Here is a 14,450-nt window from a genome sequence, read left to right as displayed (position 1 = left end):
GAAAGAGAAACCAGCTACCTGTAAGCCAAGAAGAGAGGCCAGGAACAACCCCTTCCCTCTGGCTCTTAGAAGAAAATAGCTTGCAAAACGTCTGCACTTTCAGTTTCCAGAAGCAGGAGGGAAGTTCCTGCTGCAAATCTGTGCTCCTTCCTTAGTGCAGCCCACATAAACCGATAAGAAAATCAGCAGAAGCCTCACGACTAACTTCAGCCACCAGTCCCCTGACATCCCTCGTTCCTTAGCCCCTGTCTGAGGTCTTGGCCAAGGCTGAGCACAGTTCTGGCTTCATGGTGATTCTCATGCTTTCATGCCACTGCAAGAGACACATGTGACTAGACTCATGCAATTCTAAAGTTACCAATACTGTAAAATCAACCCAGGCACAAAAACCCTGCAATGCTCTACAGATATTGCCCAAGATGCATATTAGGAAGTAGTAGAGAGAAATATGATGATAATGTACACTGGGATGAAAAAGTTATGCCAAGGAAGGGGAATTCTGAGACAGAATTACAAACATCAACAATACAATTGTGAATATGAAATAAGAACATTATAAATTTAACCTAGGATGTCATATTCATCGCCTTTTTTCCTTGCCATAATGAAATACCCAATGAAAAGCAGCTTGAAGAAAAAGGTTCATTTGGACTGATGGTTTGAGGTAAAACAATTTATCACAGTGGGATGGCATGTGACTAGCAGCTCTGTGGTGGTCAGAGAATATGGTACCCACATGCTCACATCTCAGAGAGTCAGAGATAAGGAGTCAGAAGAAAAGCAAATCTATAGCCCTCCCAGGTATCCCATGATAATCCAGTTCCTCTAGTGAGGTTCCTTCCCTAAGGCCTCCCAACCTTCATAGTCAGCACCACCAGTAGGGTACCAAGTGCTCAAACATATAAGCTTGTAGGAGACACATGACATCAAACTATAACAGATGTGAAGGTAGAATGCTGAATTAGGATAACTGAGGCAGAATTGCCATGAAAATCATCACTGATGGGTGTTTTCCTCCAGGGCTACAAGAAGACTGGAATTTCCCCCCCACACACACAAAAAAAGGCAAGTAGAGAGCTATGTAGCTTCATTCAGAACAGAGAAGGGAACCAGTGAAGAAACTTACTCTTAACTGAGAGGAAATAAGGAATAAAAATTCCTTTTGACAGACCATGTAGAAAAACCAAAAGCGTGATTCTTTAAATACCATACAATGTGTGTCAGACACTGAACTAGGGAACAAAAGAAAAGCCTAGGCCCCCTGTGTTCCACCTAGACTCTAATTATGTAGCATGTTATCAGACAGGAAAACTGATCTTTTCAGTACAGCTCTGGTGGGTATCAAGTAACCATCTTATTTGGCTTTAATTTGCAATGACTTATCACCAATGATGTTGAATATCTTTTTATGTACTTACAAGCTAGCATGCTTGTGGTGGGCAGGGACAAAGAGAGGGAGCGAGGCAGGAGAGGGGCCTGATACATTTTAAATCAGTGAAGAACAGAGCATGTTATTTTAATCAGTGGTTCTCAACTGGGGGTGGTTTTATAACTCCGGGGACTGCTAGAAATATCTAGAAACAATTTTAACATCACAACTCTGGCCTCTATTGGGTAAAAGTCAGATAGGCCACTAGGCATCATATAATACAGGCCAGAAGCTCACAACAGTTTTCCCTGGCCCCAAATGTCAGGAATGTGTACACAAGAACCTTGTATTTAATAGCTTCCTATTGACTCTATGTGTAAAAACTTCGCAGGCCAAAGCACTACACAGGCAGGCTGCTGCTACCACACATCACTATCTGAGCCACCCTCCCCATTTGCTTGTCCCGCTTCTCTCCATCAAAGTCCTATGTTCTTTGACTCCTTGCCGTATCTCCACATCCTCTTTCATGGGTAACACAAATCCTGTCTCTCATGTCAAGTCCTACATAGTGCGCCGGTCTTCTCATTAATAAAACGTCTCAAAAAGAAACTCCTCCCATATTTTTTATAAATATGTGTACCTTTTTTTTTCTGTAACAACCCAATTAGAATAAAATGATTCCTTTGATTGACAAGTGTCTATCTCCTCCACTTGCAAGTAAATTCCATGTGGATAAGAGCAAAAACATTTATCATTATAAATTCATAATACTGTGATACCTTTTAAAATGTATCATCATAATTAAAGCTTGAATATTATCTATGTGAAAGGATTTTTAAAGTGTACAGTAGAAAAAGATGCTACATAGACTCCAACCAATACCACTAGGAGGTAGGGCCTGAACTTGCCAGAAGCCACGGCAAGAAAACTTTCAAAGCAGTGATTAAAAATTTCACACCAAGGCAGGCGGTGGTGGTGCACGCCTTTAATCCCAGCACTCGGGAGGCAGAGGCAGGAGGATCTCTGTGAGCTCTAGGCCAGCCTGGTCTACAAGAGCTAGTGCCAGGACAGGCTCCAAAACTACAGAGAAACCCTGTCTCGAAAAACTAAAAAAAAAAAAAAATCACACCAATGATAAAGGTCAAACAAGGCTTTGGAGTGCTGAGAAGGAGTGAGTAGATGGTAAGAGATGGGAATAGAGGTTACATCCTCGGGGCTAGGGGTACAACTCAGTTGGTAGACAGCTTGCACAGCAAGCCTGGTCACCCTCAACTCAGTGTGGTGCTACCCAACTCTACTCCTAGCTCTGACATGTTAGAGGCAAGAGGATCGGCGTTCAAGGGCAAATTCTGCTACACAGCAAATGTGAGAACATTAGATCAGAGAGAGAGAGAGAGAGAGAGAGAGAGAGAGAGAGAGAGAGAACATCTTCGTTGTAGGGGGGAGAAGTGAAGGAGGAAAGAGAACTGTGAACACATATGTTCAGTATGTGGGGGCTAAAGGTTTTGCTTCAGTTTGGACAGTCAATGTCACCTAAAAGCCCATGTGTTAAAATCCCCATGCCCTGAGTGAGGCTACCAGGAGCTGATGGAGCCTTCAGAAGGTAGGGACCTATTGGAAGGTGTCCAAAACTGTGGGGCCCTTCTCTTTTACTTGCTGGTAATGGGAAGATCTGATTTTTGGGGGGGCTTTGTTATTTTTTTTGACATTACCCTAATGATATGTGAGCTGCCTTGCCCCCAGGATCAAAAGATTGAAAGCTCTAAAATTATGAGGAGAAATAAATTTCTCCTAATGAGTTGATTATCACAGATACTTGGTATTGTAATGGAAAGCTAGCTAATTAAGCATATCAATTGGTATGTTCTTAGAAGAGATTGAACAGAAGAGAAGCAGATATTGTCAAACGACAGGTGGGCCGGGAACAATGACAATGCCTTGAGTCTCAGAAACGTAGGGAAGGAGGCGGGCTGTGAAAAGAGGATGGTGGACTTGCTTCTAGGGCTAAGAGCATAAAAGAAGAGGGTGCAGGCCCAGGTCCACACTGAAGTTGGAGTAGGAAGAAATTTAGTTGTCTGATAACTTTATTGCTTCTGTGAAGAATAACTGATGCCACTGGAGATTTTATTTTAAATACAAATTTAGATCTGTAGGTTTGTATTATTATTTCCCTCATTTTAGCAATGAAAGTAATATAACTCTCTCCCTGTGAATCATTCTCGTGGTAGAATGCTTTCAGACACATCAATCTTTTATTTCCCTGTAATTCTCTATATTTAGGAATTCCGTGAAGGGTGATTTTCATTGGTTATATGGATGAGCATCTCTAATAAAACGTTTTTAAAAAAAACAAGAAACTGTGGTGATAGTCACAGCACAAGCTAGATCAGGTGGCAAGCGTCTATAAGTAAGATAGGAGAAGGCGGGAGACAGTAAGTTCAAGTCTAGTATCTGCTACATAGTGAGTTAAATGCAAGTCTGAACTTGAGCCAAAGACAGCAGGACTTTGTCAGGCAGAGTTTAATGGGACAGAAAACCTCTTCGGGATTCTGATCACAGAGGGATGAATACCGGTGAGTAATCACTCAACAGAGCTGGAAAGGCCAACGCAGCAAGCTGTAGATGAGTCTCCATGAATTACTCCAGCCCTTTTCAAAGGCAAGAAAGGCAGCTGAGACCCAACACAGCAATTCAGTTAAAGGCTTAACTAGCTGATAACGGCCTCTACGCGGCATAATGAACTCTGACCCGATGTGCCAGCTTCTCAGCATCTCACAGAACTGCAGAAACAATACAATGTAGGAAGTTGGCCTCTTCCATACCCTTGACTTCCAGGATTCACTCCTATCTATCAATTTAATATGCAGTCAGAATCTCAGCCCCAAGGCATTCTGGCACATGGAGTTTAGATGCCCATTTTCTTACAGGAAGTCCTACCAAGTGTGTGGGGGATGGATGCAAAGGCTCAACCACATTCAACTGTACAAATGCACTGTTTACACCAATCACTTTTCTTGAATCAGCTGGACCACTTGCTGACTTGCTCTGTGTATTTATTGCTCCTTTTTAAACTTATATAGCCTCTTCTATTACATGGATAAAAATTGATTTTCTGACATTCATTTTGTAGGTAAGTCTAAAAAATTATTTGTTTGTTTTTTTTAAATTAGCAAAACCGTCTCTTTGACTCCTCCAGGCCCCAGTGCTGTCCTGTGATACACCCCATGTCCAGTCCAGGTGACAAAGTTTCCTTTGCTCACTGATCCCTTTTCCCCTGGACTTGCTCATAAAACTTCGAGGCAATAAAATGAAACAAAACACTGTGAACTGAGAAAGCCCTGGAAATGGAAAACAGATGTAGGATGTTTTTAATTCTCATTTAATAACAACTACTTATTGTTCTCATTTTATAATAGTCTATTTCCCAATCTATGACATTTTAGCTTCTTGGTAGATGTATACATTTAGTCAATGCCAATTAATATGTAAACTCAAACATTTTTCAAGAACACAAAAATTTTCAAACTAAAACATGAAAAGAAAAAATGAAATATTAGACCTTCTAAAAGATCAAAAGGGGCTGGGGAAAGCTCTTGAATAGCCAGCATTCTTTGTATCCTATTTCAGCTCTTTTTCTTTTTTCTTTCCTTAAGAATTGAATGTGTCCTTAGGATCCTATGAGTAAATAAATGACTTCAGCAATGTGTCTCCAGGTCCTTTGCTCCAGAGACAGAGGCCATCCGGCTCTGATCAAGGAGTCAAACGTTGTAAATCTGCAGTGCATATGGGATTTGTGATATGAGCTGAAAGGCTCCAGGAACCTAACACTAGCTCAGGTAACAGGAAAACTGGTGTTTTCACCTAGCAAGGGTTTGCATTTAAGTGCAGCCCCACAGCGCCAGGCAACAACTAGCAGTCGATCCCCTTGCAGTTCTGCACAACTTTACAACTCACAGTTACACCAGACACTTTGGAAAAAGACACGTTTAACTACAGGTTACCAGGTTTACCATAAAAAAAAAAAGCAAACTGTTCCTATTCCAATTATGCATTGCCACAGGTAAGTATGGTCTGAAGCAATTTATTGATAGGCTACTTTCAAGGGAAAGAGTCAAGAGATTCTAATAGCCAGCAAAAATTAAGGCCCTGGGAGTAAACAATATCCGCATCTGGGGTTGGGAACGGGGAATGGTCTGGAGCTAGTGCAGTTCTATTGGTACCTGGGGTGCCAGTGAACTGTTCCCTTTAAAAACGGTTAGTTTGTATTATGCGAATTCTTCCTTAATTTTTACATGCTATAATAATAAAAATAAAATACTAAGTTACAAAAATGAAGGCTGGGTACAGCCAACTTCACGGTGTCTGATTAGCATATTATAGTGACCCCGAATTCAATCTCCAGCACAGAAACAGAAATGAAGGGAGGGAAAAAAGGAAGGAAGAGAAATGCATCCTGGCAGCAGCGCTCTATGAACCTGCTGAGCTGTGCCAGCAGCTGCCTGTATGCATTACTCTCTCGGCTAAATTCCTAGAGCTGTGTTTCCTCCTGTGGGGCATTCTCCACACCTGCTACACTTTCCAGGCTCAGCCTCGGGACAGATAAGGACCTAATCAGGGGCCATCAAAGCGGAGGATTCGCCACTTTTGTTGTTGCTGTTGGAGATAGGGACAATTTCGGCAACAATAAAAATGCTGTAGGCTGGAGAGGTTTGGTTTAGTTTCCATTCAAAATAAAAATAGCTGTCGTAGATTAGAAACAGGCGTAGCCATCGATGGACTTACCAGTCATAAAAAGCTACCCAGAGGGTAGGGATGGTGTTAAGAATGGACTCTGTCTTCTCAGGCTTGCCAGTGATGATGTCCCTAGAGACTATGTTAGTGACAAGTGACAGCTCTGTGGACAATTATGCATCAGAACATATGACTTGTATTTTTTCTTATATGCATGCTACACTATGATGCCAACCTTAGCTTACCTTCTTCATCTCTCACTTAAAGAAAAGAATAGTTTTGTATTTATTTAGATCATTGTCATTACTGGTTGTCAACAGAAAAATCAGAGTTTCTTGACCGGCAATGAAAGACATTGGAAGGTATTTTTTAAATTTTTATTCATTTGACATGTGTGTGTATGTGTATGCGCATGCATGAGCATATTATGTACATCATGTGCATGAAAAAGTAAGCCTGTGAAGGTCAGAAGAAAGTATCAGAGCCCCTGGAACTGAGTTACAAACAGCTGTTACCAAACACATGGAGGCCAGAAACTGAACCCAGGTCCTCTGCAAGAGCAGCTAGTGCTCTTAGCTGCTGAGCCATACTTTCAGCCCCTATGGAGAGGTTTAAGTGGCTCTGTAGAGAGGACTTGATGCCTTCCAGTCAAAACCTCGCCTCCGTGTCTGACCCAACCCGGATCCACCTACTGTCAACTCAGCTGCTTCATCCATTCCCCATACCCCTTCCAAGGAGAACCTGCTGACTTCCCATTTCATGGTACCTTCCACTCTGCTTCCTTCACTAATCTTGTCAGTATTATCTCAGCATTATAGAAACCAGAACTAATGCTACAGAATACAGAAGTTCTAGTTATGATTTTGTTTTGGATGCTGCCTTAGCCAGGGGGTGGTTTCTGTTTGTTTGTTTACCTGTTTGGCCTATTATTTAGTTTTTTTTATTGGGTGGGCATTGAATAAAGGAGGATATAACCTTTTCAAATCCAGGGGGCATCATGAATATAAAACTAGACCTCTAAGCTTCCATAACCATTCCCAGCAACTCAGCCCAGCACTGTTGGCTTCTGGATGGTAGGCTGCCCTTACAAAAACAGGATGTACCATGTGGAATCATTTGTATGTGCATGTGTGCTCATGTGTGCACAAGTGTGTGTGTCTGTAAGGGTGTAGAAACAAACTTCTAGATGGGTTGTAAACTGACTTCCTTGTAGAGACTTGATTCTGTTTTGAGTTATATAGACTCATTTTATCTGGAACATCTGAAAATTTAAAAAAGGGTAAAAGTAGATGTTTTTCCTTCTTGAATTACAAAATACAAAGCTGAAACACATATTAAATGGAACGCAAGGAAGGTATGAAAATTATACCTATAGAATCAGAGTGGGATCTTACTGAATACCTTCCCAAAATCTGTATCTCCTTTCTATTTCCATTTCCATTTGCATAGCTTGGTTGCTTTTTAAACCTCCCTTCTATTGGGGTTCCCATGTGCCAGAAGTGATACAAGGAAATACATATGAAGTTCCGTAGCTCTTCTGTGATATAACAAATGCAACAGGCATGTTATAGTAAAGAAGCATGAGGTTGAGATATGCTAGGCAACTTTCCCACAATGTGAGAAGAATTTGGGAAGCAAGGCTGAAAAAAAAAGATAAAAGAAAAGAAAAATCCCACTGCTGCCCTGGTGGTACATGCCTTTAATTTCAGCACTTGGGAGACACAGGCTAGAGGGTCTTTGTGAGTTCGAAGCCAGCCTGGTCTACAAGGAGAGTTCTAGGACAGCCAAGGGTGTTACACAGAGAAATCCTGTCTTGGAAAAAAAAAACAAATAGAAGAAGAAAGAATAGAAGGAATAGCAAAGAGGAAGGGATGGAGGGAGGGCAAGAGATAAGGGGAAAAACTCCCCAGAGACCGGAAGATTAAAAAAAAATAAGGTCCTACTTGAGAAACCAGCAGCCCAGAGGCTGGAGAGGGGGCTTTTAACGGTTTTGGATGATTCCTTTCCTGTTTCATGTCCAATTGTTGAGTAGCAATTTTCTCAGAGATTGAAACATTTCATCCTACAGGGAAGCTTATTAAGCCATAAGATAAACAACTTGAAATAGCTTCAGGAAGTCCCTGAAACTGATCAGATTCACTGGGCCTCTTCCTCCCTAGAGCAAACAATAAAGATTGCTAAGAGTCTTTCTCATACAAGCCAAGCTTCCAAGTCGACTCTAAGACAAGATAAGCTACCTCGAAGAAGCAGAAACCAGCCTAGCGGCATGGAAGAGGTTTGGCCCAACTGAGTCACTTGGAAAGAACTCTCTCCATCCTGTTGGGCTGCCTGTGGGCTGTGCAGTATACTCCAGGTTCACCCAGGCTGAGGTAGGCTTTAGTGAATGCAGATGTCAGTCATTTCTGCTTCTGCAAGTAACCTCTCACCCACATTCTTATAAGTATTCCCAAATGAAGCTTACTTTTCACCGAAGTGAACTCTGGTGGCATCTGTCGGTCATGGGCTTCCTATCCGGGGTGAGTAGATATGTGTGTAGCATCTTCTCAGGAAAAATTTTGTCCCACAAAACCAATCCACACAGAAGTCAAAACTCAAAGGAGACAAGCATCAAATTCATAATAATCTCCGTTTCCCTATCTAAGATGAAGAAAGAAATTGCTGTCCACTGTCTACCTCGCCTCAGCCCTCCAGTTACACCATAGTACAAAGGGTTAGCCATGTCCCACCTTTAATCTGGTCATATGCAAATACAAAATTAAAAAAAACTGTAATTTGCTTTATTGGCTGTTATTAGTAAACAAGCAGTCACAATGGGTCAGCTTTCTCGTTGCACCAAGTTCAGGAACACAGGCTCAGCTTTGATGTGACATTAAGTCCACAGCTACTAGTTTTAAAATATTACAAGATTCCAAACCTTCCCTCACATGTAAGGACTCCAGGCTCTTCCATAATAAGACAGCAAGTGTCTGGCTGAGTATTACAGCGTCTCTGCAGACCCCAGCTCCTGTTCTTAGCCACTTGATACCTATTGTCATCTGTTCGTGCCTTTGTCAGTGACAATCATCCTTAGAACATCCACAACCTCACCAAGACAAGTTGGTGCATGGCACAGCACTGTGTAGGCGCCACCTCCTATTCCATATGGTGGTCAGCAAAACATGACTAGTGGTTATGTTATGTAGCAGTACTTCACCATCATAAATGCCCCAACACATCACTTTCAATTCTCCATATGCACTGTGCTGTCTAATAGGAGAGTAGACATCTATGGGAGCTGCCCACACTCCCTCTTTACCACGGGACTCTACTGCTTTCACAGCACAGCAGGTGTACAAAGGGCTGCTAAGTTGTTTGAAGCATTTATGTTTCTTCTAGACAAGGAAATGGGATGTTCCTTTGGGTTAGAAATGGGGAGCATTTCCCCCAAGACAGTGTCAAAAGTTAAAAGACAGAAACTCCCATAACTTTATGACACAAAATCAAACCAGAAACTCTCTCAAATATGGGGAACATGAGAGGAAGAAAGGAAGAAGGGAGGGAAAGAAGGAAAGAAGGAAGGAAGGAGGAAGGAAGGAAGGAAAGAAGGAAGATAGACTTCTTCACTCATTACCTATCAACACTTCAAAAGAAATGTAATTCTGTGCGTTAGTCCTTCCAGTCTGAGTACTGATGATGCTTCAGTCAATAACCCTGTCTGGGGGTATTTATCTAACAATACTGCCACTGGAGTGTTCCCAATTTCTAGATGACAAATCTCTCAAAATGTAAGCATAGAGATCAAATGAGACTCACAAGTCAGTGAGCATTTACGTAAGCCAAGAAGTCCCAGCAACAGTTCATTCACAGACTTTCCCTGATCATATACAGAGTATTATTTCTCAGACTGGCAGCGGCAGCCACCGCCATATCACCTACCTTCCGCACTGTGGGAAAGGAACACTCTCAAGCCCTTCCTCAGAGCTCAATCAGAAACTGGATGGACCCAGCAATTCCAGGACCACCAGGCCTTCTGGATGCTTCTGAGGGGGGAGTGAGGAGAGTGTGGATCACCGAGGCTTCCCACAAACTGTTCCACCAAATGCATAGGAGATGCAGCACTACCAGTTTTGTATAAAAGACAACAGAAGTTCACTGTGATTATTGGTGTAAAGTCACACTGCTAACAGATGACAGAACCCAGACCCTGGCTGGATTCAAAACTGGCTATTCTTTGTCTGGAAAGCACCACTTCACAAAGATGCATGAGAAACAGCCAGCTGGATCAAACTGACTTGGTTCTAAAAGAAGAAATACAACCGAGGAAGACGAGAGAGGGGGTACGCAGGGTCTACAAATGATAACTAGAAAGTCTGGATGCCTCCTAGGGCACAGATCACAGAGAGCAAGAGAGCGAGCATGCCTGCGGGGCAGTTCTCTGAAGTCCAGTTAACTCATCCTCTGGGTGCAATCTGTTCTCTCTTTAAAACTCGCTCTCTCCAAAGTGCCTGCCTCCTTCGCACAAGCCTCCCCAGAAACTCACTGTTGCAGTCATGGGAGGATGCTTCTCACCTCTCCCTTCTCCTAGGGCTGACTAGTGGCTTCTCCATCACTCCCAGGGCATCATTCAATCTCTCCCATCCGCGTTTTGATGATTTTGGTCTCTTCTATTTAGTACGTCCAGTCTATAAGAGGAGAGGTGCTATCTACTTTCTCCATCACTCCACAAGGTAGTTAAAGACAGGCACTGATAAATGAGCATGAAATGTTTGTTACATAAACACATGCAATACAAATCACCCACCTGGTTATCTATATCCTTCCTTCTCAATATGTTATTATCTCACAAACCAGAATTCATGGAGGATTAAGATATAGTTTTAAAACCATGAGTTTTGTAAGGAATTCCAGAGCTTATAGCTGAAACCACCCCTTTTTCACTCTGGGACTCTGCTCTCCTCTCCCCCCTTCTTCTCTCTGCTTTACCATTCCCTCTCTTTTCCTGAGCCACCATTTTATTAGCTTTTCACTTAAGTACGTCTAGATGGGCAAGAACATTCTACTTGTTGATCTGCGCTTTCCTTTTGTTTTCTTGACATAAAACAATTCATCTGTGTCTGAATTTGTTGTCGAGAGTCTATTCCATTTATAACAGCATCCGGTCCAATTAGACTGGGGCAGAAAAGAGAAGAGTGCAAAGCTCCCGGCAAAGAGAGTGTGTTTACATCCCTGCCTACATCCTTTAATAATTGGCATGAGATTTTAAGGAGGCTATGGCTCATCCCGCAACTGGACAAAATATAGGCACAGATGCACTCAGCTAAGTAATTGGATTCACTACCTGGAATATTTAAATTGTTTTCAGACACTAGAAATTGGCTTAAGAAGATTAAAGTAAAATACCCGAGAGGATAACAGGCTGTAATTTACGAGGTGGGAAATCTTCTCAGTGAGAAGACCGGCTCATTCTCCTACAGCTGCTTCTGATGAGAGATGTATTCATCATTAGGACTTAATTTCTTTACAACCTGACAGCTCGGCTGTAGTCAGGTGAGTTGTTCTTACCAAACCTTTTTGGACGACACCCAGGAAGCTAAACTGATAGCGTAATGTGCACCCCATTCGCGTTTTCAGTAAGAATTCTTTAAGTGTTCTGCAGAAAACAAGGGTAGAGGAAAGGGGGAGGTCATGAGAAGTCCTGGGATCTGGACTGTAGGTGAAGCAGTGGAGTCCCAGGGCTGGACAGGATCTGTCCTATACAGCAGAGGGTGCAAGTAGATCAGAGGGTGAAGTTGGGAGTCTATTTCCAAGTAAAGACTTAAGCAAGCTCATTTCTCAAAACCTGGCCCTCTCTGCAGGCCCATTCTGGGCTCCTCGGTCCTAACAGCTTCTCATTTGCTCACTAACCTGCCTCTAGTCTGCCCTCTCCAGCCCTTTCCAAGGCCCCTCACTCTGGAACCAGGCGCTAAAGTTTGGCATCAACGACCACCTGTCGGCTGTACTGCTGTGTCTTCTGCCAAGTGGCCAGCATAAAAATGCTCAAGGGCTATCGGTAACTGCAAGGTGTTGGAACTGGGTGGTAGGTATTCCTTCTTGAAAGAGGGCAAAGGAGGTAACAGAGCTCCTTAGCCAGCCGAGAGGAGTGCGTCTAGTTCTTTCCAGCGTTATCCAGCTGGTCCTAACTTCATGCTCTTTCCAAACTCTCAGGACCCGACACCAGGGAAAGCCTGTCCCTCCAGTTTCACTGGCCCCAAAGACTTAAATCCCTCAGGAGGCAGGCGCTGGCCAGACCCAGCAAGGATGTCAACTCCAAATCCCCTAGGAGGAAGAGAGCGCGCGCGAAGCTGTCACCCTCTGTCACCCAGCGGACAGCTGGCAACCTGTGCGCCCCGGGCTGCCCGCGCCCGCTCGAGCGCCCCATTGCATAACGCGCCCCTCGCCCCACCCCCACGCAGCCCGCCCTCGGGTGCCCGGCCCGCGCCCCACCGCGCCGCCCCTCACTTACATCATCCCACTTGACGAATTTGGTGCCCTTCTTGAGGCTGTCGGACACGCACACTGGCTTGAGTTGCAAGGCGTGCACTCCGGGCTGTGCCCCAGCCATCTGGGCTCATCGGGGTTCCGGCTGCCCGGGCGAGCGCGGCGGGGATGAGAAACGGAGCTCCGGGCACGGGCGGGCTCGGCTTTCGGCTCAGCAGGCTCTGGGCTCCGCTGCCCGCCGGCCTCCTGGCCTCTTGGCCTCCGCACCTCTGGCCGGCACCGCTCAACAAGCGGGACGCGCGAGGGCGCAGCAACCGGCCATGCCCCGGGCGGGACCCAGGGTCGAGAGCCCGCGGGGTCTGTGCTGCCTCAGAAGACGCGACGGAACAGAGCCCGGCAGTGCGAGCCGCCCGCCGCCGGATCCTGCTTGGCCGCCGCCTCGAAGCGCACCATTCAGCACATCCTCTGTGCCCAGAGGGAGCGCGCGAGTGACACGCTCCGGTCCCCTCCTCCCTCCGCTCCTCCCGCCCCTGCTCCGCCACCCTCGCTCGCGGTCCTCCTCCCCCAGCTCCCTGCCCAACTTTGAGCGCTGGGTCAATGGCGGGAAGCGGGGACGCAGCGGCACCTCCCGGCTCCCGGGCCCCACTGCAGCCGACGCCTGCGCCACGCGCCCTCTGAGCATGCCCCGTGCCGGTGGCCGGGTTGATGTTCCCGGGGCTTTTCTGATAACCAGGGTGAGAGCCTGGATGTTACCTTAGCGGATCCTAACCTCTAAGAAAAGAAAAGAAGGACGTTGGCAAGGAATGGGGAAGAGAGCCTTTGTCTTTCCTTATCGCTAATGCTCACCAGTCTTTTCAAAAAGAGGGCTATTATTTATATAGAGAAGCACTTGAGAGATTAAAAGCGAAAACTCCATAGAAATCTCACCCCACCAGAAAGTGGGTAGTGTGCTAGTTTGGATGGAAAGTTCATCTGAAGGAAACAAAGCTTTAATTTCCCAAGGAAGATGAAATGTGTGAGGAGCGGGAAGGGGTGGGGATCATATAGAAACATAGGTGACAAGATGTCTGTCTTCACTCCCAAAGTTGATAAAGGCAAGGGTTTGAGAGGGTAGGGAACAACTGGAACCTTCATCCATACAGGGATGGAGGGTGGGGCCTAACGTGGTAAATCCACTTTAGAAAGTAATTTCTGTGTAGTGTTAAACATTTACTTATCACACAATCCAGAAATTCTACTTGTAAGTTTTTGCTCAAGAAAACCAAGAACATGCACGCGCGCGCACGCGCGCGCACACACACACACACACACACACACACACACACACACACACTTGACCAGCAATGTTAAAGGCAACTAACTAGAGAGACAACCTTAGTGTATTCGTGTGTTCCCCAAATTAGAATTCTATTCTATGATGAGAAGAGACAGACACTCAAGAACAGAGCCATGAGTGTACAAAGTTTAAGCTTGGTGAGACAAGCCAGACAAGACTGTGCATCAAGATGCTGTTTTTGGGTCCAGAGGATAGGCAAGGTGTTCTGTGATGAGAGAAAGTAGATCAGCTAGGTGCCTGTGGCCAGGGATGGGCAATGATTGGCACAAGAGGCAAACGGGGGCTTTTGAAAATGATGGAAGAAGCTTCTGTAGCTCTGTGTTTACAATTGGCAAACCTCTCTAGACCAGACACATAAAATGAGTGAATTTTGTTGTACTAAAGATTACCTTAAAGGCCGATTTTAGAAAAAAAAGGAAACTGTATGAACAAAAGAGGTTCTGGTAAAGTGGTCTAAGCAGTCTCGGCACTTGCCAGCAAGCCTGAGCGTCTCAGTTCCATCCCCCAACTCCGCATGGTGGAAGGAGAGAACTGACTCCCCAAAACTGCGCTCCGATC

At 44.7% G+C, this 14,450-nt stretch overlaps 1 protein-coding gene across 2 annotated transcripts in view; it reads right to left on the bottom strand.

The window, feature by feature from the left end:
• Plcb1 (phospholipase C beta 1) overlaps positions 1-13,046 on the bottom strand; it is a 678,563-nt gene extending 665,517 nt beyond the window's left edge. For both annotated transcript variants that reach the window (XM_075962281.1, XM_075962280.1), the window contains exon 1: positions 12,582-13,046. In XM_075962281.1, coding sequence (XP_075818396.1) covers positions 12,582-12,680 — 99 coding nt within the window. In that variant the 5' untranslated portion in view covers positions 12,681-13,046. The remainder of the gene's footprint in view (positions 1-12,581) is intronic.
• Between the last annotated feature and the right edge of the window lie 1,404 nt (positions 13,047-14,450).

This window comes from Microtus pennsylvanicus, chromosome 2, assembly GCF_037038515.1.
Source record: "Microtus pennsylvanicus isolate mMicPen1 chromosome 2, mMicPen1.hap1, whole genome shotgun sequence".
Classification (NCBI taxonomy): Eukaryota; Metazoa; Chordata; class Mammalia; order Rodentia; family Cricetidae; genus Microtus; species Microtus pennsylvanicus.
Note: the sequence above shows the minus strand (reverse complement) of the source record. Positions and strands in the feature narration are given on the sequence as shown.